This window comes from Mercenaria mercenaria, chromosome 15 (genome assembly GCF_021730395.1).
Source record: "Mercenaria mercenaria strain notata chromosome 15, MADL_Memer_1, whole genome shotgun sequence".
NCBI classification, from domain to species: Eukaryota; Metazoa; Mollusca; class Bivalvia; order Venerida; family Veneridae; genus Mercenaria; species Mercenaria mercenaria.
In genome coordinates this window covers 69,176,903-69,204,894 of record NC_069375.1, presented here as the reverse complement: position 1 = coordinate 69,204,894, position 27,992 = coordinate 69,176,903, and the positions used below count along the sequence as shown (strand labels likewise).

The 27,992-nt window shown below is 33.8% G+C and overlaps 1 protein-coding gene and 1 long non-coding RNA gene across 3 annotated transcripts; one reads left to right on the top strand and one right to left on the bottom strand.

The window, feature by feature from the left end:
- Nucleotides 1-109: 109 nt before the first annotated feature.
- Nucleotides 110-19,610, bottom strand: LOC128549156 (uncharacterized). 2 transcript variants are annotated; one of them, XR_008367489.1, is made up of 2 exons: nt 18,328-19,610; nt 110-582 (listed from the first exon to the last, which is right to left on the bottom strand). It is a non-coding gene; the product is annotated as an uncharacterized LOC128549156 (long non-coding RNA). The 2 variants fall into 2 exon arrangements; XR_008367490.1 differs by lacking the exon at nt 18,328-19,610 and adding an exon at nt 5,697-6,147.
- On the top strand, nt 454-27,912 carry LOC123557578 (uncharacterized). The gene is made up of 6 exons (XM_053525572.1): nt 454-512; nt 23,140-23,251; nt 23,929-24,033; nt 24,615-24,680; nt 25,953-26,076; nt 27,565-27,912. The coding sequence occupies exons 1-6, from the start codon at nt 469-471 to the stop codon at nt 27,717-27,719; spliced, it is 606 nt and encodes a 201-aa protein (XP_053381547.1). The 5' UTR covers nt 454-468; the 3' UTR covers nt 27,720-27,912.
- Nucleotides 27,913-27,992: the final 80 nt, after the last annotated feature.

The window sequence follows — 27,992 nt, the reverse complement described above, 5'->3', positions numbered from 1 at the left end:
TCTGTATCTCCAGGAAGCCAGCCACGTCTAGGTTCATCCTCCTACTGTACTGTGACAGGATGGTCGAACCGAGAACAGAAACTATACGAACAATTCAAAACTCGTTACAATATTTACAAATTTATTTACAGAAAAAAACATGAATATATGTATTTACAATAAATAAATCGCAAAAACAAACTAAAAGGAAGAACAGAACAAACAGAGCTCAATAGCTGATGCTTTATACAAAAGATGCTGAATTCGCAGATTACTTATAGTATGTCATTATGACAATTTTACAGATGCTTCAGTTTCACTTTAAACTTAGAGTAGCACGATTATGATGAAAACCTTTTAATAGACTGTCCACTCAAATCGCGAAGAAGTTGAAAACATTCTGGACCCCGTATCAAGTGTTTGTATCCCTGAGCTATCTCTGAGTCAGTCGATTACGAAGGTCGGCAGCTTTGCGGTTAAGTCACAACCATGGGACGTAGACTCTCAGCGCTGGGAATTCGCATCCAGGTGAGGTAAGAAAACCACGGGTATTTCACTTCCGGGTTTCGACATCACCAGGAAAATGTAGTCTGGTGGAAGCAACTAAAATAAATTACATATGGTAAGTACCATAGCAAAGAGAAATAAAAGCACATTACTGCTCCGTTGGGTACACCATACATCAGCATGATACGCGTTAAGCAAAGTATTCGTGCTACTAAGTTCATACGTCATTTGAATACAACGCGGCACTTATTTCTCCTATCTATTCTCAAGTTAATTCATTATAACACTAAAGTTAAAGTATGATAAAGATATGAAATAATTATGACGAAAAATTATAGATAAGAAGATGATTAACTGCAGCTACTATGTACAACCATAAGTAATAGAAAGAGCATTGAAACTCAAGGGTAAACGATTTGTACGTGGAGGAGGGGGGGGGGGCGGGGTAGCCCCCGAGTATAACGATTTGTACGAGGAGGAGGGGGGGGGGTATCCCCCGAGTATAAATCGTTTACCCGAGAATTTTAATGTTTTATCTGTTTTGTATCATAGCCATCCATATATGGGGTAGTTGTAGGCGTTCCACATTGCCATATACAGCAGTTCAGTGAGTACTAAATATCCTTGCTTTACAAATGTGTAAAACCCAGGTAAAATAAACCAATGCGAGAGCAGAAAATCAAAAGATACACTTCGCTGTCTACTGTTCCAGACATGCTGACATACTTTCCTATCCAACAGTGCAGTAACTAGTGTGCAGGTATTAAATACCTGCACACTTTTAGTTACCGCACCCTGTACTCAGTGTATACGATTTACCTGCACCAAATTTGTTAAGAAAAAAACACCGAGCTATGATATAAATTAACAAAAATGCAATGCAAACATAACACAACAGCTGATATGAACGATAACTCTATTATCGAATACCATGTAACAAGCGGACACTTTATAGCTATGCTATTTACTGGCATACATTATCTGTAAATTGCAATTAAGGTATTGGACCCGTAATAGAGTACCTCTTTTTTGAAGAGTATTCAATTCTTACTATAAACCTACTTTGACTACAGTTTTCAGGGGAGTGTAGGTTCAAGCCCCACTGGGACCAAAAATTTTTTCCCCATATTTTCCTTTTTTCTAGTAAGTTTTTACTTCTTTCAAGACTTATTATAGATGTATTGTACAGAAGTGGAAAATTTTAATTTTATACGCGTTTTTTTGCGGTTCAAAGTGAATTTACCGGTGAATCAGGAGGGGTAGAGTTAGACATCTTTAAAAATACTGAATTACATGCGGTAAAAGTTCTCTATTTTGCCTTCATTCTTTAGGTTACATATTGTGGAAGAAATGCAGTTAGGTTTTACTGTTGCCCCAAGGTTATTTTTGAATGAAGTGAGCAAAATTCAAAACAGACCCACAGGATTCAACCTTAATTTTTCAATGTTGGAGTTAAAATTCTGTCTCATTAAATCTGTTTACTTGAGGCACCCTAGAAAAAATGATATTTACAGTTTTATTTTGTGTTTTATAATTGTTTAACAATAGTTTGAGGTTTCTTTTATCAAAATTAATGCTGTAATGAATTCTCTGCAAACGTTTTAGATGGTGGCCATCACATTGAAATTTGTCTCTACTTGACCTTGAGGAAATACCATTAATTATACAAAATTTACAAAAAACGGCACGGTAAAAATTGTTTAAAATTTGCAACACAGTGCGAAACTTGGTCAACTTTAAGAATATACCAAGAAAATGCCAGTTTGTAAACATTACTATTAGGGGTCCAATACCTTAAGAATTAAATATACGGTACTATACTGGTTAAACCATACATTTATAATATAACATATAAAACAGTACAGTGCAGTACCGACGTTCCATAATCTAACGAAAAAACGACAAATACGATTTATGCAAAAATGAGGAGCTAAATATATCGTTACACAGCTTCCCATATAAATCTGACAACTAATGCATATGAAACATCTTAGATTCCTCGCCTCGTTCGAAGTAAATAATTTACAGAAGTCAGAAAACTTTAATAAAGTAGCCTGACAACTTGAAACTAGCTAATATTTTCCCAAGAAGTAAACATTTTACAAAAAATTGTAGAATGAACAAAAATGTTCTAAATAAAATCATAGTCAAATATCATACAAAAATTTAATTAACAAACTTAACTCGATCGTGTGTGTGTGTGCGCGCGTTTGTGCGCGTGTATGTTTGTGTGTGTGTGTGTTCGGGTTTAACGTCTTTTTAACAATTTTTCAGTCATACAAACGACTGTGTCTACTTGTAGCAGTGAGCACAATGCCCAAACTTTATAATGCTGCCTCACTGAAATAACACGCCGTAGACACGTGGCATGATCCCCCACCCAGCCACATTAGGCTGACCAGTCCTGGCACTACCCTCTTAATGCTGAGCACCAAGCGAGGAAGATATTAGTTATTAAGTTATCAAATCCAGAAAAAATAAGAGGAATTTTATGCGAAAAATTTGACATTTACCTCAATAACTAAAAAAATTAGAGACAGATTTGAATGGCGGATTGCCCGAGTAATACAAATGGCTATAAATTTACAGTCCACAATATTCTATCAAACGTAATTAGTTCATTAATTGCGTAAAATGCTCGCCATCTGTACATCATTATTGCTTAATACCAGCTTTCTTTTTTGATGGATTATACGACGATTATCAAAAAAAAAAAAAAAAAAAAAAAAAAAAAAAAAAAAAAAAAAAAAACACCGCCATGTTGTTTTCATCGGATATTGATGCTATTGATTCTGTTAAGGCATATCTTCTGACCAAGTTTCATGAAAAAAAAATATAAAAATAATAGGTAAGGGTAGGTTTCTCGGAAGCACAGAGCACTAAAAAAGCAGCCCCAGAGTCACGTATTTGCATAGTAGGACCACAACAAAAAGAAGCTGTAATGGAAAAATATTTCTGACGGGTTTCTTCAAGCATCCAACAAGTACATATTAATTTATGCTAAATAAAGGTGGATGGGAAGGCAATGTTAAGGGGCAAAATCGGGCCGGAGAAGGGGGTGGGGGTGGGGATGAGTGGGAGGGAGGGAAAAGGAATCCGAAGGGGAAAGTTTAAAAAGGACGAATATACAAAAGGAATGCCACGTTCCTTATCAATAGTCACACTACAACACTACAGCGTAAACCACAATAGCGCAGGCACTCATGTACAAAGATAAACATACAACCACGACTAACTGAATAACATAGAAAAACGAACAAGCAAAACATAAAAAACAGTAGGGCACCGTTATAGACTCACAAGCATACAAACGAACACACACAAGTAGGAAAAAACAATCGTGTACCGTTTTAGGATTCCGGCTGTCAAAACAAAGGGGAACCACGAAAACTTAACTCAAAGTATTAAAGGGGGCATGCAAAAAGTAATTTAATGCAAGGGAAAGGAGGGGCAATAGGAGAAGTGAGACGGAGGAAAAACGCTTACAACAAACAAGAAAATATACGCAACAGACAAACAAAACAACCAGTTGAAAATAGGGGTACCGCCTTTGAACGGTCAGTTACCTATATAAAGGAAACTGGAGGTTAAAACGCGTTGAGGGCATTCCAACCTCGCACTTATACTATTTTCAACAAGTTAGACAACACAATGTAGATAAAATCGACACTGAGAAAGGTTCTAACATAACATTAGTGCAAAAATAACAGATAAATAAAGCAAAACATAAAATTAAGGTAAATCTAAGGTATAATTACACCAAAGTACTCAACAACTTGTCTGAAGTAAGAGCAACAAGAGCCTAACTTTTAAGGGTACGACTAGGAAAACTGTAAGACAAAAATCAACTCTCTCTGTCCGTTGTATGTAGGATTCAGGAGAAATCCATCATTGAGTCTTACACTTTATTAATCATCGCACCATCAAACAGGAAAGCTTAGCAATTAACTGTAGAGGAGTCAATCACTAAACATGCACTGTGCTTCACCAAGACTGGACAGTCATGAAGACTGGACAGAATTGTGACCTCTATAGTGTTTACAGTGTTAACGTCGCAACTGACGCACTGCAACGGAAACGTGGTGATTACAATACCACTTTGTGCCCAGGTGAGCTAAAATATGAAAAGGTATTCATCATCTATGTTTGAAAAAAAAAGATATTTTTTTCATCTTATCAAGGTGTTCAATTTTACAGTATCGAGTAACATTTTATTAACATTTCTCTCATTCTGCTTTTGCTGCGGGGATATACGCACTTAAATGATAAATACAAAATGAATCAGTTATTATTTGCAAGTGATATTCAATATACGTATTTATCAGCAATGTAAGAATCAATTTATAATAATATCATTTGGATGCCTAGAACTCCACCATAGAAGATAATAGCAGATCTGCTTTGTTTGAATCTATTGATGAGAGGTATTGAAATGTCACAAATGGAAAAATCGTTTCGAAGATTTGTTTTATAACAATTCTTAAAGTTCAGCAGTCATTTTTCAATAGCAGTGAATGGCAGTTGCGAAAAAAGAATATTTGCTAGTTTATATTTGACGTGCTACGATAGTCTTTTAGAGATGTAAAAACATTTCAACAAATTACCTAAGGCAGTTTTTTTATTAGTTTATGATGTGTTACATTGTCGGGCTAATGTAAAATATATAAGCAGTGAATTTCTATATAGGAAATTCGTTGAATATACCCCATCTACATTATAAATCAAGATGAATATTATTAAACAAAATTGAACCCTATTTGCATTTCTCATGTGCTAAATGATGCAAATAATAATTGCCTACAAAGACAGTGTTAATGCCAGATACATATTATTTTGGGAGTTTCCTGTGATTTTCTAAAAAAAGACGATACTGCTTAAGCCCATTAAAAGATCATGAGTGGTGTTGTAGTTTTAATAACATTTCATAAACTGACTATTCTATGCTTACAAATGATCATTTTTTCACAATCAAAACAGCATTTAAATAGATTTTATTAGTGTGATACATTTATCAAAATATCGTTTAAGTATGCATGTGATCCGAGAAGCATTTAACATCGCAATAAATTGTACATACAAAATAATTTACGTAAACATTTTATAGGTTTTTGTGCACTTTGTAATAAAGAAAACTGACAAACCATTAATAATTGTTGCTGAAATGAATATCAGTTTGTGCAAAGTAATAAAAAGAAATCCCCCAAACATACCTGATTTAACATCCTCTTTACTTTTATATAAACACTGTTTTGCGTCTATAAATCATTTAAGTAGAAATCTTATATTTGGTGCGTTTTCAATGATAACTACATTTTACGTTTTAAGATTAAAATACATAATCATATCAATGTTATTCACGTACTAACTCTGCAACTGTAGCGTCATAGAGTCCATTCAATATACTTTCAAGTTGGACGATCAAGAGGTCATGACGGGCGTTGCATATTAGAATTTCCCTCATGCATTGGCAGCATTGCATATTAGAATTTACCTCATGCACAATAAAACTGAGACTGCTATTTAATTAGGCAACTTCGAAAGATGAGGTTAATCATTGTACAACAACGCATATCGTAGGGAAAATATTATGATTATTTCAGTTTTACTGAAGTCTTTGGCAACCCAGTCTATACCATATAGTTAAGATTGCAACAAACATGAACAAAATTAGGTCATATGAGCCGTGCCATGGGAAAACCAACATAGTGGCTTTGCGACCAGCATGGATCCAGACCAGCCTGCGCATCCGCGCAGTCTGGTCAGGATCCATGCTGTTCGCTAACAGTTTCTCTAATTACAATAGGCTTTGACAGCGAACAGCATGGATCCTGACCAGACTGCGCGGATGCGCAGGCTGGTCTGGATCCATGCTGGTCGCAAAGCCCCTATGTTGGTTTTCTCATGGTGTGGCTCATATATCCGTTATCAGCCATGTGTAAAGCTGTTATCGTTTATTAGCCCAAAGTGAGACAATTTAAAAATCTATTTCTATCGGAACTTTATAGAGAGTATCATGTTTGCGAATTAAATGAGCCGTGCCGTGAGAAAATCAACATAGTGGCTTGCGACCAGCATGGGTCCAGGCCATCCGCGCATTCTGGTCAGGATCCATGCAGTGCGCTTTCGGAGCCTATTGCAATTAAAGAAACTGTTAGTGAACATCATGGATCCTGACCAGACTGCGCGGATGCGCAGGCTGGTCTGGATACATGCTCGTCGCAAAGCCACTATGTTGGTTTTCTCATGGCGCGGCTCAAATTGGATATTTACTTGAACGTTTATCATCGTCTTTATTTTCTCTGGTCATTTTCTTAAGCAAAAATCGTTTTTTGTTGTAAGCCCGTTTCGAAATAGATCTAAACACAATTTCTTTAATGCATTTTAGAGAGTTTTATAAGTTTTCACCTTCCCCGTTCCTACATCTTATGATTTATTATGACTAATAGCACTCTTATTATGGTGTTCCTACTGAAAGGATATAAACGCATTTTCTTTAAATGTTTTTTTTTTTTTTTTTTTTTTTTTTTCATTTTACAAATTTCCAACAAGATTTCACTGCGAAGATACCAGTAATATTTCACTATAACATTTTAAATCTTTATTGTACTCCCGCATTTAATTATTGAAATCTCAACATTCCTTTTTTACTTCATTGATAAATCAAGCAGTGAAATTCAAAAACAAGAGGTTTGACTTGATACGTGTACGTGTATGTGTATGTCATTTATTCCTATGTTATTTCTCATAACACTTCAGCATTTTATAAATATTCAAGCTCTGTTTGAATCTTTTTTAAGGTATATGTGTGAACCCAGCAATCTACACCATATACAGATACTGTTATCAAAGGGGTTCAAACAATTTATCAATGGAGAGCAAACTACAATTTTGTCACAGTGACTAATGATTATAAACTTTATCAGTCATATGTATGCTAAATTTCGAATCAAAACCTCTTTGTGGAAAATAGAAAATAGTCGGTAGCAGCCCGATTAAAAAGATTAAAGCAGACCGATTTCAATGCACGAGCGGTGACCAGTTGACTATGTTAACTGGCTTAAACTGCTGAAGAATGACGTTAAAGATAAAATAAGGTCTTTCAAATTGATACGCTCAATACTAACCCTATAAAAGATAAAAAAAAATCCTTATGTTTCCAGTTTTTCTCTTGACCTCCAAATTTATATAGTTTTATCAGAACAACTTGTCACACGGTCATTACATTTGATTCATGTTATTATATCTACATGTATCTATGTCTAATTATTGTATGCATTTTTATAAACTCTGTAATTGTATTTCTATATCGTGTATATATGGCTTCATATACAATAGACATTCTATAGGAATTCCTATTCCGATATTCATATATTTAGAAGTCCCACTTTGTAAGCCATAATATAATCATAACAATCAGTTATTCATTCATCTATCATCTATTCATTCAATCAGCCATTCTAACCGTTCATTTATTACACTAGAAATTCATACATTAATTCACCTGTTAAAATTTTGATAACGGGCGACTTGGGTTTTATTCCCGCCATGCTTTACCAGTGCATTTGCACTTCAGAGAGCCTTACAGCAGTGTTATTTTGTGCGTCGTTTTGCGCATTTTATATTTTTTATGCTTTTATGTGCATTGAGCCCATCCAAGATGAGAAATTCGCTTCCTTCACCCTGGCTTTGGGACAATACAGTGGGGAACGCGACAATTATAACAAAAACATTACGTCAACTGGTATGAATTACGCATTTCATTTTGAGTTAAATATAGTTTATTCTTAAGTGTTTCTCAACCTTGCAAACCGGTATACCTTACATCTGATGCATCCCTTTTTTCCTTGTTTACCAAAATACAGTGGTTTTGTAAGTATCGGGTTGCAGCTTACTTGCAAACCTGTGATATTAATTTATCCGGGTTCAGTTTGTATCATGATTGTTCGCTGGATAAAATCTTAAATTAGAAACACTCAATATCAAAGTAATCGGAAAGCAAAAATGTTTAAAGAGGAGAAGCAAAAATGTTTAAAGAGGAAGCTACACCAATATTTTCTAACGAGAATGAAAAAGGTCTTTACTATCAAACAAACAAGTCTTGACTGATAGAAAGTTGTTTATTATAAAACATATAGAAACAAGTGTTGATTTGCATAGATTTTAAATACATTCAAAGGACTATATCAAGTGTTTAAAGACATGTGGCGTATTTGTATACCATGCGAGCGTAGCGCTTTTCAAATACCCTCATACGTCCATAAACACAATGCAGACTTATTCCAAGAATGATAACTGAATTACTTACATGCTCCATTGTTTTAAATAACCAAAAGTGGTTTCAGAGTTGTATAAATGTATGATTAAAACCGAATGAAAAAAGTACCAAAAATTGTAGGTTAAAATGAAATAATGAAATTTTACAAAATGTCCAACTTGTTACGCTGCGGAGAATGCCGGTCACGTAAGCTGCAAATAGAAACAAAACAAAAACAAAATAAATAATTTGTCGAGATTTTCTAGTATGGCCTGCTCCAAAGAAGATAAGCAATATAGTTCTTGCGGTATGTTTATATTTTAACTGGTATTAACATAAAATTTCCAAATGTTTACCCGATTTTATATCGCAAAAAAATATATCTATCTCGCAAGACGGGCACTCATTGGCATATGCAACAAAAATGAAACGAATTGGCCCAAAGACATACCATTTATGTATTGATAATCCGTGCATTATGATAAATCTTTCTGAAATCAGCAGTTTGTGACTTTACAGTTGTTATAACAAATCATTTTATAGTATCGATTTGTCAGAATCGGATGGCATTACATAACAGTTTTTCATATCTTGTAAGAAAGGGTTATTTATTTATGTTCTTAGTTTGCTGCTTAAGTATACAACGTCATGTGCAATCTCCACTTACAGCAAACTCATTGGGACAAGAAAGATGTGTTCATTACATCCAAAGTTTTTCATAAACATTACATAAAAGAACAAGTCCATTATAAGCTGGTGGTTGTGAAAATTGACAAGCTTAAAGTTTCTAAATAGGCCATTTCGCCCAAATATATTATACTGCAAACGAAATTTGTTTCGCATAATGATTTATAAGGTAATTTCAGATCATAATCGTCGCAATGTTGTAAAAAAATGATATTCTATAGAAATCACATAACCACACCAAATTAAATCCTAAGAGTAATGTCAAGTTATTAAAACCGGTGCAATGTCATACGATATGCAAATATTTTAAAACTAATTCAAAATGGGATGATTAATTTCTTTCTTTACAATTGGTTTTTCAATGGCACAAAAGGTAACAGGATTATTTGCATTACATTTGAGAAGACCTGAATTTACATTCTTAAAGCTACACACTCACAGTCTAGATGAAAATTTTCAGTATTCTCATTTCTACTAAGTTTGGCATAAAATGAATATATGAAACTGAAAAATGAAAACGTGGGTGAAAATTAATGTTAGATAATAATTGGTAAGACTGGGCAAGAAGAATGTTAATATTTGCATTATGTCAAAAGCGTTATTATTTTCTGCGGAATATGCAAACTTCTTAATATATCAATGATTTGTATCACTTGTCACAGTACTGACTTTTTAAACGCCCGTCTCTGAAAGAGTAGTCCGTGTTATGTGAACACCCGTGGTGGGTCGGCGGGCGGCTGTCGGCATCCAAAAGCATGTCCGCTATCTAAGTCTAACAATTATGTATCCCCCACCCCCTCTGGGGGAGACATATTGTTTTTTCACCTGTCCGTCCGTCCGTACGTCACATTTTCGTTCAATAACTGGAGAACCATTTGACCTAGAACCTTCAAACTTCATAGGATGGCGGGACTTAGACGACCCCTATTGTTTTTGGGGTCACTTCGTCAAAGGTCTGAAAATTGAAATCCATTACCGATCAATAACTTGAGAACCACTTGACCCAGAATATTGAAACTTCATAGGATGATTGGTCATGCAGAGTAAATTATCTCTGTTGATTTTGGGGTCACTGCGTTAAAGGTCAAAGGTCAAGGACACGGGGCCCGAACAAGGAAAACAATTTCCGGTCAGTAACTTGAGAACCACTTGATCGAGAATGTTGAAACTTCAAAAGGATGATTGGTCATGCAAAGTAGATGACCTCTATTGATTTTGGGGTCACTCTATTAAAGATCAAGGTCAATAACTTGAGAACCACTTGTCAAAGAATGTTGAAGCTTCATAGGATGATTGGACATGCAGAGTAGATGATCCCTATTGATTTTGGGGTCACTCAGTTAAAGTTCAAGGTCACAGGGGTCTGAACATTGAAAACAATTTCCGGTCAGTGACTTGAGAACCACTTGACCCAGAATATTGAAATTTCATAGGATTATTGGACATGCAAAATAGATGACTCCTATTGTTTTTGGGGCCACTCTAACTTGAGAACCACTTGTTCAAGAATGTTGAAGCTTCACAGGATGATTGGACATGCAGAGTAGATGACCCGTATTAATTTTGGGGCCACTGCATTAAAGGTCAAGGTCACAGGGTCCCGAACAAGGAAACCCATTTCTGATCAGTTACTTGAGAACTACTTGACCCAGAATGTTGAAACTTCATAGGATGATTGGACATGCAGAGTAGATGCCCCTATTCATTTTGGGGCCACTTAGTAAAGTTCAAGGTCACAGGAGACTGAACATGGAAAACCGTTTCCGGTCAGTGACTTGAGAACCACATAACCCAGAATGTTGAAACTTCATAGGATGATTGGACATGCAGAGTAGATTACCCATATCTATTTTAGGGTCATCTATTAAAGGTCAAGGTCACAGGGGGCTGAACAGTGAAAAACCATTTCCGGTCAGTAACTTGAGAACCATTTGACCCAGAATGTTGAAACTTCATAGGATGATTGGTCATGCAGCGGAGATGATCCCTATTGATTTTGGGGTCACTCCGTTAAAGGTCAAGGTCGCAGTTGACAGAAAACGGAAATCCATTTCCGCTTTATAATTTCACAACCATCTGACCTAGAACCTTCACACTTCATAGGGAGATAAGAATAACAGAGTAGGTGACCCCTATCCGATCAGTAACTTGAGAACCTCTTGATCCAGAATGTTGAAACTTCACAGTATGATTGCAGAGTAGATGACCCCTATTGATTTTGGGGCCACTTAGTTAAAGTTCAAGGTCACAGGAGAGTGAACATGGAAAACCGTTTCCGGTCAGTGACTTGAGAACCACATGACCCGGAATGTTGAAACTTCATAGGATGATTGGACATGCAGACTAGATTACTCTTGTTGGTTTTGGGGTCACTTGATCAAAGGTCAAGGTCACAGGGGTCTGAACATGGAAAACAAATTCAGGTCAGTAACTTGAGAACCACTTGACCCAGAATGTTGAAACTTCATAGGATGATTGGTCGTGCAGAGGAGATAATTCCTGTTGATTTTGGGGTCACTCCATTAAAGGTCAAGGTCGCAGTGGACAGAAAATGGAATCCATTTCCGGTTTTTAACTTCACAACCATTTGGCCTAGAACCTTAAAACTTCATAGGGAGATAAGAATAACAGAGTAGGTGACCCCTATTGTTTTTGGGGATCACTTCATCAAAGGTCACAGGGGACTGAACATAGAAAACTCTTTCTAATCAATAACTTGAGAACCACTTGACCCAGAATATTGAAACTTAATAGGATAATTGGACATGCAGAGTAAATGACCCCAAATGATTTTAGGGGTCACTTGATCAAGGTCAATGTCACAGAGCCCGAACATGGAAAACCGTATTCAATTCATAAGTTGAGAACCACTAGGCCCAGAATGTTGAAACTTAGTGGGATGATTGGACATGCCAAATAGGTGATCCCTTTTGCAGCCAACCATCAGTGTCTTTTTGACTTTCGCTCTTCTCCCCTATTGACTTCTTGCATATACAACTATGCAGTGGGGGAGACATGCGCTTTTTTACAAAAGCATCTTCTAGTTTTCATTAGGTCTTCACCAAACTTGCTGACAATGTTTGTGGTTTATAATATCTCAGCCAAGTTTGATAACCAGCCAAATCACCCCAGACAATCTTGGCTCTTGAACAAATAAAAACTGCGAAATTAGCTCGGAAAAGTTACAGAAATATATCCTAAATATTTCAATGGCCTTCCCCTTAAAGTGTTTGTTTAACATTTATGTTCCATTATATACAGTACATCGTCACGACTTTCATGATTTGATTCATAACAAACTGAGAGGGACCTTTATCTTTGTTTATTTTGCAGTTTTATCATTTGTCATTATTGTTTCTGTGAGTGATTATATTTCACGAACCATTTTTCTGAAAAAGCGTAGAAAGTCTAGACGGATGTTTCAAGAACATTTCTTGAATAGGTCTGTATTCAGTTTCAAATAAGTTTCAGGACCTGTCTAACATTTAATGTTTCAACTGTGTTGCAAAGTCAGCTATTGAACAAATTCCAAAATGCTGGACGGAAATTTATATATAAAACAGTCTTTTGCGAAACTGCTTATATTCATTTATAATTTGTCACCTACTCGGGGACAGAGGTTCATGTACGAGTATGTCATGCTATATGGTATGATAATCAAACAACAGAAGAAGGACAGGTAGACCCCTTTTGCTGGATGTAACTTATGAATATATCTCATCTAAACCAGGGGCCGATGGGTAACGCATTTTATTACGCTTAAAATGTTGGCAGTTGAAATACCATGTATCCAGAATCTTTTATAAAGTTTGACGTAGGCATATAATATGACGTTATTAGATGTAAAATGTGTAAACACATTGTAAATAAACGATTGCTAATTCTTATCTCTTAATTATGCCATTGTGCAATTATATATAATTCTAAATAAAGGCAAACCGAAACAGATTTAATTATTTATGGTAGTGATCAGGATTGCGTCAGTTTTCATGAAACTCTCAATGCCGACAGCTTGTTCATGAGAATGACGTAAGTCGAAATAAGATGGACTCTTATAGTACCGACAGCATGCTGATTCTTCACTGTTCTATCATTCAGCACCAACTATAAGGTCTGAAGTGGATATTTTATTATTAAGAACTGTCCACATCCATCATAGTGTTTTCATATCTTTATCAATTTCTCTAGGTGAAATTCTTTTTAATGCAAGTCCTTCTCTGAGTTCTCGCTTTGGTCCATGGCAAACAGACAACTTTACAGCTAACATTTAATCTCTACAACTGATGCACACGATACAAATTGAAAATACTTTATTAAAAATGATAAAACTACAACATTAGCCTGCTCCAAATTCCACGTAATGAAAAATGTGCAAGGCTAAGGTCATTTTGAAGTACCCTTGCATCTTTTCAGATATTTCTAAATGATGAGACTAAGTATAATGGAGCGATGTAGAACGAAAACAACATCACAAATTAATTACTAGTTATCCTTTACATTGAAGAAACGCTATTCCTTATTAATCGGAATCAACTTAACCAATATACTTTGGTTCCTGATAAAAGTGTCATTAAGACTATAGCTAAAGAATAAGTGATTATTTTGCAAAAACCTCTTTTTTTGCAGATTTTTTCACAAGCTGGCACAAAGTGGGGTAAGCATTATGCGCTGCTCTTCATACACAAACGTTGACGAACATTGAATCGGGTCAAATACATCAAGACTCTTTCATAGGAAAAATTAAGATCACAATTAATGGATCGTCTTAATATGCACAATTTAGGTGTCTTATTTGTTTTCGAAAGTTTTATAATCTTTGCCATAACAATAGTGTTATTTCGAATTATTTGCTAGATTTCAATAGGTCTATATTTTGTAAATGTGCGTTGCATTTTCTCAGTTACCATTTTTCTTCACATTGCGAAGTCACTTTGACATTTTTGGTGGACTTATTTTGCATTTGCCTGTAAACTAGATTTGATATATCATTGAATTACTCGCATACCAGACTTGCTATAGGTTTTCTACATAATCTTATATTTGTGAACTGTACTGATCCCGGATTTATTCTAAAATCCTATCTATAATCTAACCTTTTGTATTCTGTCTATTTGTTTTAAACCTACGCATTTGAAGATGCATCCGGGTACATTTAAATATTTTTGCTTGTCAGCAGATTTAAATTAGATTGCAGTTAATTAAAGAATGTAATGATTATAATCATGTCTTCTTTGAGAAACATGAGCTAAGGCTTTATCCTTTAATGGATTCTGTGTACAATTAAAGTTAGATTTATGGTTTTGTACCGTCAAGAACAGTCCCTGTGAAATTGCTAATATTTTGCATTCTATATATGATAATGGTCGGTACATTTAACAGTCATCAAAGCAATCTTTACTGTTTTTAAATGGGGGAAAACATTTATTTGCGTGTGATCCATATAAATAAAAAACATCACAATTCGGTTATCACTGCATCATGTTTTGATGTACACCTTTTAATGTGTTACAATATTATCCTTTTAAAAGGTTATGTTAAGAAAATAATTTTAATTTACATTGCCCTTATTGAGATGGGGATATACTTCATGCAACATTTTCGTTTTTTTTATTCTTTGTAAAACGTAAAAGCGTTAAATGTTAAAATTTCAATGTTGGATATTCATTCCAGCAAAGTAATGAGGCTTATGAGGTTACGAGCACTTTTTTTACCTCTACTGACCAGTCCCTTTGGCTCCATGCTGAACACAGTGAAAAAACTATAAGTTTTAAACGACCTTCCCCACCCGATCCCTAACAGCTAATCGAAAATAACACAGAAAGTTAATATAAAGAAGTAGACACTATATTAAAACAATACTTTAAATACATATAATATATGATGAGTATTTATAATCAAATAGATTGTGTATCTAAGAAATATACTGATAGTTTATTAAATCCTTTATAGGTTAAAATGAAAAAGGTAAATTTGTGTTAAAAGCAGCTTGTGCATCTTGCGGCAATACTGTTTAATTTGTGCGATTAAGTCAAAAGTATTAAAGAGTAAGCCAAGTATAAAATCGGAGACCAAATTCGTTTGAGTAAAATCAAGAGACATTTGAAAAAGGTTACACAAATCTGGACAGAGGAAATATTTGTAATTAAATGGAATTCGCAAAACAAACCCAAGAACATACAAAATTAAAGATTTAAAATCATATATAAACATGATAAAGATACGGTAAAATAGAAACATCTTTAAATCTAAACTTGAACTAATATCCAGCAATGAAATTAAAAAACATGTGATTGATTAGAAAAAAAATTAGAAAATGTGATACTAGATCCTTATCGTTTGAATTACTATAAAGAACTATTTGAATGGAGCTGTGGTTGTTTAATACAAGAAAGTACAAATTGGCTATGTGATTGTTACAAACAGATGAAAACTAATATGTTTCGAAACAAAAGTTGCCATTGCAACAGATTTGGAAAAAAAAGAAAAAAACAACAAAAATCATATAGACGCATTTGCATAGCATCCAAAAACCTTGGAATAAATTAAGGGTTTGTCAATTTTAATCATTTAGCAAGGTAATGGTATCTTTCACATTGCATTTTTGTTGTATTTGTATTAATATCGTTTAACCTTGGAAAATTCTTCGTCCTAGATATTACAAATATATATTTTTTCCTGTAATGAAAAACATGTTATGATTGTGTCCGGGATCATTTGCAAAATTATGTCTACCCAGGTATTACGTATATCATTTTTCCTTGTACTTAAGACCATTTAATGTCTGCGTCCGGGATCATTTGAAAAAAAAATGTCTTAGTATTAAATTATACGTAGTTGTAAGGGGGTATACTGGTTTCAGATTGTCTGTCTGTCCGTCTGTCCGTCCGTAGACACAATCTTGTGCGCACCAACTCTCCTCAATCCCTTGACACCTTTTAATGAAACTCCACACAAGTGATCAGTAGCATCAGTAGTTGTGAATGGTGCATGTAAGATTCTATCAGAGTAACGGTACTTTGATTTTTGTAACTACACTATATACATAGTCTGCATATGCAATCGTGTATGCGCCTAATCTCCTGAACCCATGCACATAAGTGATCGGTAGTAACCTTAGTTGTGCATGGTGCGTGTAAGATTCTTTCAGAAGAAAACTCTGCGCATTTATGGAACTTTGGTTTTTGTTAACATTCTATATACATATAGCCTGCATAATTATGCAATATTGTGCGCGCCTAACCTTCCGAAACCTTGCAAACAATTTAATGAAACTTAACACAAGTGATAAGTACCAACCTTAGTTGTACATGGGGCATGTTAGGCTCTTTTAGATAAATACTCTACTACATACAGTCCACATAATTATGCTATCTTGTGTGCGTCAAATTGCTATGGACTGTGCGGGGTGTACATTTATCACTTTTTGTGATAGCTCTAGTTTATACAGTCATGTTTTTAGGCTCGTACGTTATGTATATATATATATATATATATATATATATATATACAGTGTAACTTCCGAAAACCGGACCTTCTGAAAACCGGAAACCTTTGAAAACCGCACGAAACTCAAAGTCCCGGTTTTTTCTGTTCTTATTTCTATATATTTTTAACCTCTGAAAACCGGAACTTCCGAATTCTGAAAACCGGACGATTTTTGAAGCACCGTTTATATTTTAACACTAAAATAGACTTCTGAAAACCGAACAGCAAAATATTTGCTTGTTTAAAAGTGTCACCTGATAATCCAGAAACGCTGTCAACATGTTCTTTTGTTTATTCATTAGCGGTGCGGGTTTATTTTGACACGCTATATAATCACAGTGATCATTTGATGCAAAAGTAAGGAAGTAATTAGCGATTATTTTCATTTGTATTCAATTTATGAAAACGTGATGAATTAAATATCTTATGTGTTAAAACTTTCTTAATGTTTGAACGAAAGAAAGATGGATGTTTTAAATGATTTAGTAACATCGATTGAACTATGCATTATCAACATTAATTAAAATTAAATGTTGACAAAGTCGGGTTCAAAGATGCTAAAATGTATGTGCAAAATGTTTGCTTAAGTGCTATTGTATTAAAGTTCTGTTGTTTCTTTTTATATTTGTGATTTATGTATTTATTATCCTTAATATTTGTAAATAATTAATTAATTATCTAATTAATTAATAAATTAATATGAAATTGTAAAATTAGAAAGGATAAAAATCTCCTTTATCCTACGTGTAAGAAAACAATACTCTTGTGCACCACGTCTACTTTGCCTACAAACTTTCAAACTTCTGAATTCCGGAAACTTCCAAAAACCGAACTTTTAGGCTGGTCCGGAGGTCGTTCGGTTTTCGGAAGTTACACTGTATATATATATATATATATATATATTTTTTTTTTTACGAACGATTACTTCAGAAAGATACAAAAACTGAGAATACGTGCTTTTTATGTCATCAACTGTTGAAAAAGGCTATCATTCAATATTCGATCAGCAACGAACACAAAATTACAAGAGAGATACTTCTTCAAACAAAACATAAAATACATAAAGACACAAAACCTTTCGTCTGAACATTCAATGTAAAAAAAATTAAGAATTATATAATATATAGCACGATGTTGGCAGAGGATTTTGTTGTTAATGAGTGGTAGACCTGAAGAAAGGAGCACCGTAGGTCCAATTCATTAGCGGATTTGGGGCAACATCGTTTCGATTATGGTCGTTTAATGATGCAATCTTATGCATTTCGGAAACATATTGTTTAAAATAATTCGCACTTTTTATAATTTCTTGATTTTATTTTCAACTTCATGTTAATTGTTGAATTACTTTAAAATTCAGTCTGTATTTGTATGAAATGTTAGGTGAAATTGTTTATATATAGGAATTCGAGACTTACCAAGGCCTGCTGCGTGATCACCTTCCTAAAGCATAATGATCGATAATGTTCCAGTTTCCTATCAATAACATATCATATATGCATACATTTTGGCGTTCGTTCCACAAATGTTTATAAGGCAGGGTAAATACCAAAACTGTACTGAATGCATTGTTGTCAATGCCTGCCATTCGAATGAATAAAATTGATAAGCAAGTTAGCATATGTTAAGTGGTGAGCAGTCAACGGTAGATTTAAACACCAACATTTCTCTGCCGTTACGAACATATGGTCAACCGAGACAGGCCAAAGAATAGTTGTTATTACAAAATTTACATAACAAAGGGACCCCTTAGACATTTTCTTTGTTAGCCAACTAATAGCTTTATTACGTTATTGTTGGCGTACTTCTTTCAGCGGCATGTGCCGCTACTTGATAGCAGTTAATTTGGAACGCAACGACTCAGGCTAATTCTAAGTGTATTAGCGCAAAATAATTTATATTTTACGAGGATCTAATATCATTTGACACAATCTGAAAACATGAATGGGAGAGATCTAAAGATATTTATTTTAATGTGCTTGTTCTTTCGTGAACACTCGAGATAAACGTCGGTGGACAAATCAAGTACGCATTAACACTGCGCTAGATGCCGTATTTAAGGTATTAAACCAATAAAAAAAGGGAGTATTCATTTCCTACTATAAACGAACTTTGATTTTTCTGGGGTTGCGGGGTGGGGGGGGGGGGGGGGGGCGTAGGTTCAAGCCCCACTTGAATCAGATGTTTTCCTTTTTTGTAGTAAGTTATCACTATTTTTTAAGAATTATTATTGATTTATTGTACATAAAGTGGAAAGTTTTCATTTGATAAGCGATTTCTTGCTGTTCAAAGTGAATTTAGCTCTGAAAGAGAAGGGGACAGAGTAAGACTTTAAAAATACTTAGTTATAATTTACATGGGTGTAAGTTCTCTATTTTGCCTTTACTCTTTAGATTACATATTGTGGATATATTTATTTCTGTCCCAATGTTATTTTTGAATGAAGTGAGCAAAATTTAAAACAGTCCCACAGCACTTGATCTTAATTTTTCAATGTTGGAGTTAGAATTCTGTCTCATTAAATCCGTTTACTTGAAGCACCGTAGAAGAAAATGATATTGACAGTTTCATTTTGTACCAATAGTTTGATGTTTCTTTTATCAAAATTAATGGTATAATGAATTATCTGCAAACGTTTTGGACACTGGCCATCACTTTGAACTTTGTCCCTACTTGAGCTTGAGGAAATACCATAAATTATACAAAACGGCACGATAAAAGTTGTTTAAAAATGTAACACAGTGCGGACAACTTTAAGAATATACCATGCAAATGCCATTTTAGTCATTACTATTAGGGGTCTAATACCTTTTTTTTGATCATGCAACTACTATGCAAAGTGCCTGATATCACTTGCCTGATATTTTATTTTGTTATCATTTATCTTGACGTCGCGTCTTTACAACAGTAACGTCATACACTGATGAGTCGATCATAATAAATTCTACTCTAGGAATTTCCTGTATACGCAGAGCGTAACCAGGTCCTTTATCATTTGCACCGCTTATAATATAGAATTCTTCATTTAAGATTACTACCAATCCAGTTTGTGGAAGCTCGACTGGTTATAATATTCCATTTTTTAAATGTTTTTTTTTTATTTTAATTTATATGTTCCGGTTTCCATAGTTTAAGCGTCTTGGCCTGTATTTTTTGTATTTAATCACGTAGAAAGGGGAAGTGAAATCGTTTTACCTGTTTAGTATATATTTTTTATTTTCTGCCGAGCCCTTTGTTTTTCAAGTGTATTTATTCCGGAAGTTGGGTCAAAAGCTAAATCATGTATCAGGAGGTGTCGATCTCCGAGCGAAAGAGACTGTTCTCTACGGCATTTATAAAGACAAATATGCTTCTGAAGTTATTCTTCCACAAATTTTGTATCGAAGAACACTCATTAAGTTAACTGACTGCCGTACTTTTAAAATCCTAACAGGACAAACAAACGAACGAATCATATTCGTCTTATAAGGATTTTTTCTGGGAATAAACTTAGAGATTCACATTATTTTATAAACTATCTTTTGAAGGTACACTTTTCCTGTAATTAGAGTAAATTTCTGTCTGCCCATATTATATTTCGGCCCGTATAAGTAAACAAATTGCACGGACGGTTGTTTTAATTGTTGAAATGTCCTATTTTTACCAATTTAAATCACAGCATCCGGGATCATTAACTCTGTATCCGGGATCATTAACCCTTTTGGTTCACTTAAATGCAAACAAAATCCGGGATCATTAACTCTGTTTGTTCACTTCATTGAAAACAGAAGCTTTTGTAAACGCATCTACCCACACGTTTGCAAACGAACTTTAGAATGTAGTTTTTTTTGTCTTCTCATACACATCACAATATTCTACAGACGTATGTAATAAAGAGGTATTATATATTTACGGATAAACGCTGAATAGAATCTCTATTTCGCAGGCATCCCGGGTATCTTTTTTGAAATTTTAATTAATACGTATGTAGCGGTATCCATAGCTTAAACGTCTTGCAAATTATGCAAATCCTGCAATCCTGCCACAGAGTCAGTATTTTTTTTTTGCAAGCACATCTTTAAACAGTTAATGGTACGGTGAAAATTGAAAGATAGACAAATTTATTATAGAAATGGGTTCAACCAGTGCCCATTTGAATATTCTGAGTTTTCTCACTTTACCAAGCAATATTTGGACCGTTGTGTACGTACTCATTGAACGGTAAAAAAAAAAAATTCTACAAATTTCGATAAAATAATTCTTTAAATAATTCGTAATAAATACAAAAAAATAATCCAAAAGATTTTGCTTTCAAAGTTTTACTGAATACATAATGATTCAAGAAAAATATTACCTAATTATCTTAAGAAATATGTTACAAAATTTTATATTGAATACTACAGGTATAACAAAAAATCACGTTTATGGTTTATTTCAACACAATAATATTTAACTTACTTCATAGTTGATTTATACATTTGTAATATACAGCTGTCTAAATACCCTGTTTTTCTTATAGACATACTATGGAAGTATTTCGAAGTCGTACAAGGTCTATCAGGATATTGTCTTACAGGATGTAACTAATAAAATATGCATGCCCACGTATTTCAAAAAAAGCAAAGACGAATTTGATTGGATAAATATATGTGGGTGGAAAAATATATTCTGTATAAAAGAGGGAAATTTCTAGTACTTCATTATGTGAAGGGATACTGGCGAGGTAAGATTTTCTCTCTTTAACGAATTAAATTATAACACGAAGGTAATAGTTACATCAACAAAAAGGTGGACATTGTCAAATTAGATGACACCTAATTGATATTACATATATCATATTGTCTTTTTAAATACTAATATTTTAACGTAGATTTATTTAATATATTATGTAAAATATTATTCTTAGTAATTTTACAATTAAAGCAAAATATAAACTTATTGACAGCTTTAGAGTGACTGCATAGCCTCAGATTTAAAACTTTTCTCACGTAACGGATCAACGTTCTAATATGATGACAATGTTACCCGATATCAATCGCAGGAAAATAAAAAAGAAATAACAATAAATGATTTAAAGTTTTATGACTAACATTAAATTATTTATAATATCAAAGTTATATCAAATTCTTGTACTTATATATAAATATAACTATGTCTAAGAAATTAACAGGTAGTATTTGAAATAAAAAGTCAGTAAATGATTAGCTGTTTCAAACTTTCAATTACTTTACAAGCATTTGATTAACCACCCTTGATATATAACAAAATTTGTTGAAAATGAAATTTGGAAACATATTAAATCGTTATAATATTACGGAAAAAAAGATACTACTGCATTGACAAAATACTACTGTAAAATTCTGGCAGGTTACACAATTTTAGATCGGTTAAAAAACTTGTAAGAAAATGTAAACATATATTTATTTAATTTTTCAATGACAAATCCGAAATAAACGTATTATATTACCAAACTGTTTAGATTACTTTAGGTTAGTGTTTAATAATAACAATAATAATAAACGTCTGAAATATTAAGAAAAAGAACGAAGAACATCTTGGTACAAGGTTTTCAAATTTGTGAATCCAGCAAAAGAAAATTTATTCATCTAAATTTGTTTTATCATCGTGCCTTGAACCTCCAAAAATACACTATTTATAAGTATTAGAATGAATCAAAATCATATCAATTCAGAAGACGTTACAGTAACCCATTTTCAACATTTGAAAGACGACGCCTCGAACATTCCTTCACAAATTCAGCTAAAAATGTTATCATCTTAGAGGTCTTTTCTGATACTCTTTTCCATTTTTTTTTAATTTTTAGAAAAATTAACCTTTTTTACTAGTACTCACAAGAAAAGTAAGTATTCAATAATTTGTAAAACAGAAACGCATTTCCAAACATTAGTTAAGGAAACATTGACGTACGGTATGTATTAATAAAGTTTTAATTTATCTACTTAAGTGAAATAACGGACGGTTAGTTGTGAACTGGTAATGTAATCTGAAGACATAAGCAGTCTTTGGGATGTTGAAACCTAATTATATCAGACTTTATGGCATTAAATTAACACTTATAGTACTGCATTTTGTAGAAACATTCCCTAACAGACAAAGTACGTTTATTTTAAACACTGACATTTACCAAGTACTTTGTATCTGTATAGGGAACATCTTGAAAGAATTTTGGTTGAAAAAAAAAACTCTCATAATATACATTGCTAAAATAATCAATCAGTCATATTTTTTAGAAAGGTTATACAGTTAACATACACAAAGTGCACCAGACAAACAATGAGGGTCTTACAGATCGTCCTTGCTGTAGTAGTCGTCTTTGACCTTTCAGCTGTCTCTGCTAATGAGGTAATAAAGACTGCAGATTTCTTAACAATCAAATGTAATTACCTTCCTATAACTAATTTGAAATTCACAGAAATAGGGAATATATTGAAAGTAGCTTTGTCTGATAAATACATGTATACAGAAACAAAATTCATGTAGATGAAAGTTAAGTTATTCAAAACGCTTGCGACAGTGTCATTTGAATGTCCAAAAATATGTTAAACAGACATTAAGTTGCCTTGAGTTACACAGTGTATGGATGTATTTTTGGTTTTCAACATGAAAACGCTTTTGATTGTTGTTGAAAATCATAAACATATTTTTTGACTGTTTTAAAAAGGCAATTTTCTTGCATATCAGACAAGATTTACCGTGTTTTATCGGTGCTAGAAAAAACGAACCGGGTGTAAGTTGATTCCCATACTGTTACCTTATAAATGAATGCGTTATCTCATTCGCTAATATAACAAAAGAGTGTTGAAAAGAAAAGCATTCGTTTTATTTATTTCTTCTATTTTTGAAAAGTACGGTATGCAATAGAAATATGGGAATATATAATTATTAAGTTTGGAATAAAAATATAATGTTTAATAAAATGCTGACATGTTATTCTATTGTCAAAAAGAAAATATGTATTGAAAAGATGGAGACAATTTTGAGAATAATAGTGTTAAAATATTTGCATTAACTTCTTCCAGAATCTACAAATTGAAGTGACAAAGGCTGAAGAGGGCGAGGATATTGTAACGATAAAAGACGAAAATGGAAAAGTCTTGTCTACAAATGACTTTCATCTTAAGGACGTGAGTATTAAAGAGTTGAAATAAAAGGAACACTTGTGATAATTCACGACCCTCTGCACCGTACCTTACCTCGCATAAATATTTAGAAAACACAATGGTGCATGGATGTAAGACGCACAGTTTGTGTAACAGCGTCTAATGAGGGAGCGATTGAATAATTAAAATTATTATTACAAGAAACATTATACTGTGTTCTTTACATCACTTTATAGTCTTCCGCATGTTTATAAAGTATATAAAGTATACACTTTAGATAAAACAATCTCTTAACATATATACCTTTTTGAATACTTAATTGTAAAATCATTTAATTTCCAGGGTATGGATTTTCGTTGCTTCTTATTAAATATTTTCTAAATCCAAACGGCTATTTCATGGGGAAATGTATAGGTGGATTTCATTTTTTTTTTTACATCTTCGTTTTGCTTAAATGTCGTGGATTGAAGTAAACACTAACTCCGTAAAATTAGTCCCACATGAATATTAATGAGTCCATAGTATTTACTTCAAACTTTGCTAAAATAGCTTTTTAGATCTCGATTTTTGTAACATAATTATTATGTTTTTGTTGATTATTTTAGGGCTATGAGCTTCAGAAGCCAAATGACGAAAATGACAACGTTTGCCTGATCTCACGCCTTTCAGATGTAAGACTTTAATATATTTGTGTAGTCTACATTAATAGCTTTTATTATTTTTGTTTTATTGGGTATAAGTGAGTGCGTGTGTTTGTGTGCGTGCGTGTGTGTGTTCGGGTTAAGCGTCTTTTTCAACAATTTTCCAGTCATATAAGCGACGGAGTCTACTTGTAGCAGTGAGCGCAATGTCCAGCTAATTAGTGCTGCCTCATTGGAATATCACGCCATTGACACGTGACAGTCACATTATATTGACATCGGTTTCACCAGTGCACTATCCTCGAAATGTTGAACACCAAGCTATGAAGCTACTAGTACCATTTTAACGTCTTTGAAATGAAGCGGCCAGGGATCGAACCCTCGAGCTCTCATACTGAAAGCGGGCGATCTACCACTAGGCTACCCTAGCGGTGTGTGTGAAGAAACAGCGATACAATTACAGCCATATTGCTAGAAGAAGACCAAATGTGCCCCCACCCCCACTCCAGGGAAATAATTTGCTTGTTATGTGGCTTTCCCAAATAAATACCAAGTGCATTGGGATCAGTTAGTCCATGCATGTTAATGCATAATACCTCGGCTTAAGTTTTGTCCACGAAGGAGGCATTGCAAATTTGGTAAGTTTTTATGAAAAAACTCACTGAAACGTATTAAAACAGTTTAATATAGTTAAAATCGATATGGGACGTGTGATTCGAAACAAGAAACACGGTCAATATTTCCTTTGGGCATATAACTGAACCAATCGTAGAATTTTTGAATGGGAAGAAAGCATCAAACAAAAATAGCAGACTCCATAACTGAGTTTGTTAATGAGTGAAAATTCAAATACTCTTTTACGTTTATATCTTCTTCTAATAAGGCTGATAGTATTTTCTCGAGGATAAAGTCTATGATATTGTGAGTTTTACATTGTCGTGTATGTACGTGATCCTATGTATTTATCCTATATTATTTACTGTATGGAAAGGCTTGAATCTCATAAAAAGTATTATGTTTTTCTATAGGAAAATGAAAGGTTTTAATCTTCTGATTACCTGGCGCAGAAATAAATTTAGTGGAGTAGTACCTGTATGTTTATCAGTTGTGAAGGTTTTGAATGGAAAGTATCTTTGCCTACTGTGGAAATTTGCAAATGATATGTAAAATGTACACAACAAAGAAATCTGTTATGTATACCAATAGGTGAATGAGAATATGAATAATTTTAGCGTACATTTATATACGTAGCTAAACAAAGTGATCGGTGGTAAGAACATGTATCTTTATGTAATTAAACAGGAAGATGAACAGGAACAATGTTATAGCCGTGAACCTGTCCCTGAAGATTTAGAACATGGTTTGAATCTTGAGGAATGTGAAAATCGAGAGGTTTTTCTGTTAAAACCAGCGGACTGTCCTGATGGTAAGTTTTGCAAATAATACCAGATCGTATTAAACCCACCTAGTTCGTAATTAGAACAAAATACTAAGACTCGAAGCAGCACGAGCGCTACTCCTGAGGAAGAAAATGTTCTCCAGTCATGATATCCTGCTGTAGGGGAAGTCGTCTTTCTTTGCACTCACAAGGGCTGTTTCCTAACTGCGGATACAGTGTATCTACAATCCAGCTCAGTTTCCTACGTGAGAGGCTTTTTTCATGTACCCTTAATCATGATTCATTTTTGTAACCAGACAATGTACCTGCCATCAGTTAGAATTCTCTTCTTAGTCCTCACAATGATAATTTAAAGCACATACCTGATATATACTATCCAACAAATTTTCATGGTTGACCTTCACAATATCTATTCACCAAAGTATGTATTTGTACGGCAAAAATAGTGTACCCAGTAAACCGCATTTGTCCATACTTGGTCCACGTAATGGCTATTTTAACAGCTGAGGCGCTGTACCAGCTACAATTGATATTTGTTTTCTACAAAAGGAAAATTTAAAACTAATATACCTCTAAAAATCTTTTTAAACGATGAAACAGTTTGTCCACCCTAATAGTTTGTGTTCTACTTAGTTGACAAATGGTAGACCTATGAAACTAGTGAGGCACCTCTATGCTTGACCTTCATTTTTGCTTTCTTATTATTATCCGTAAGAGGAAAAGGAAGACTGCACAAATTTAAGAGATACGTCCGTTCTTGAACGTAACAATGATTTTTGTTCTCAACAGCAAGTTTTGTAACTTTTGTAATTACTATCAGAGGCATGGTGTTACCTGGACCACGCAGTGATCGTTCCTTTCACTATATTTTCTCTAAATTTGAGTCAGTGTGACGTGAAATCTAAAAACAACATAATTTTGCCTACGAAATCTTACTTTTGACAAAAAATATAACGGATATTTTCCTAATAGTGGCTTTAGTTAACGGCTAATAACAGTTAAAGATCTACTAAACATATTGAAAGGTTCGTTTTCAGCAGCAACAAATAACTTGTGCATATTATAATGGACACATTCTTTACCTACTACTTACATAAGGGTATTTCCCAACTGTGTAATGACATTGCTTTCTTGCTTTGATTGGAAGTAGGTATCTACTCATTGGCTCTAATTTAAATGTATAGTCTAATTTTGCGTTGCTATGTAAGTGTTATGCCATCAAACAAGAGAAGAATATATCGAAAATATCTGTTAAAATGTTTCACTCCTAGAAGTGCAACTGATACATTTAGATCATTTTTTTCTAAAGGACAGTGACAACAGTATGTGATATGTGAATTGTGTGCCTCAAATTATATTATAATGTAGAAATATCAAGTATGAAGCGCGTTGTGTATATATGTATATAAGATTAATTACGGCAAAATATATGTCTGTAGAATTTAGAATAAAATTGTTGTTACAAATTTGTTACAATTTCACAAGATACTAATTTTTCGCATTATACAATTTCAGATAAAAGCGCCCGTCGCTTATGCATATGGGTAAATCAAATACAGTGCTACTGTGCAGAACGGTACTGTTCGAGAAAAGGATGGTGGGGCATATGCACAAGTTGGAGTTGCAAAAGATACGCATACCGCACTGTGAAAACTTATAAATGCTATTAAAAATGAAAGTGGACACTTTTCTTGTTAAACTTTTACATACACTTCCTGTACTTAATTTACAATAATTGACTTTATTAATTTTCCAGTTAAACTTCTAATCATGTTTCTTTCTACCTGTTCTGTTTACGAAACAATCTTACTATATCTAAATGAAGTCTTCTGCTTTCAGAATAAAATTGTTTTCTTCACAAAATGGTTATGCTTTATTATTTATTTTATCAGTAGGACACAAATATAAGGAGCGGCAGATTCACCCCCCCCCCCCCCCACGCC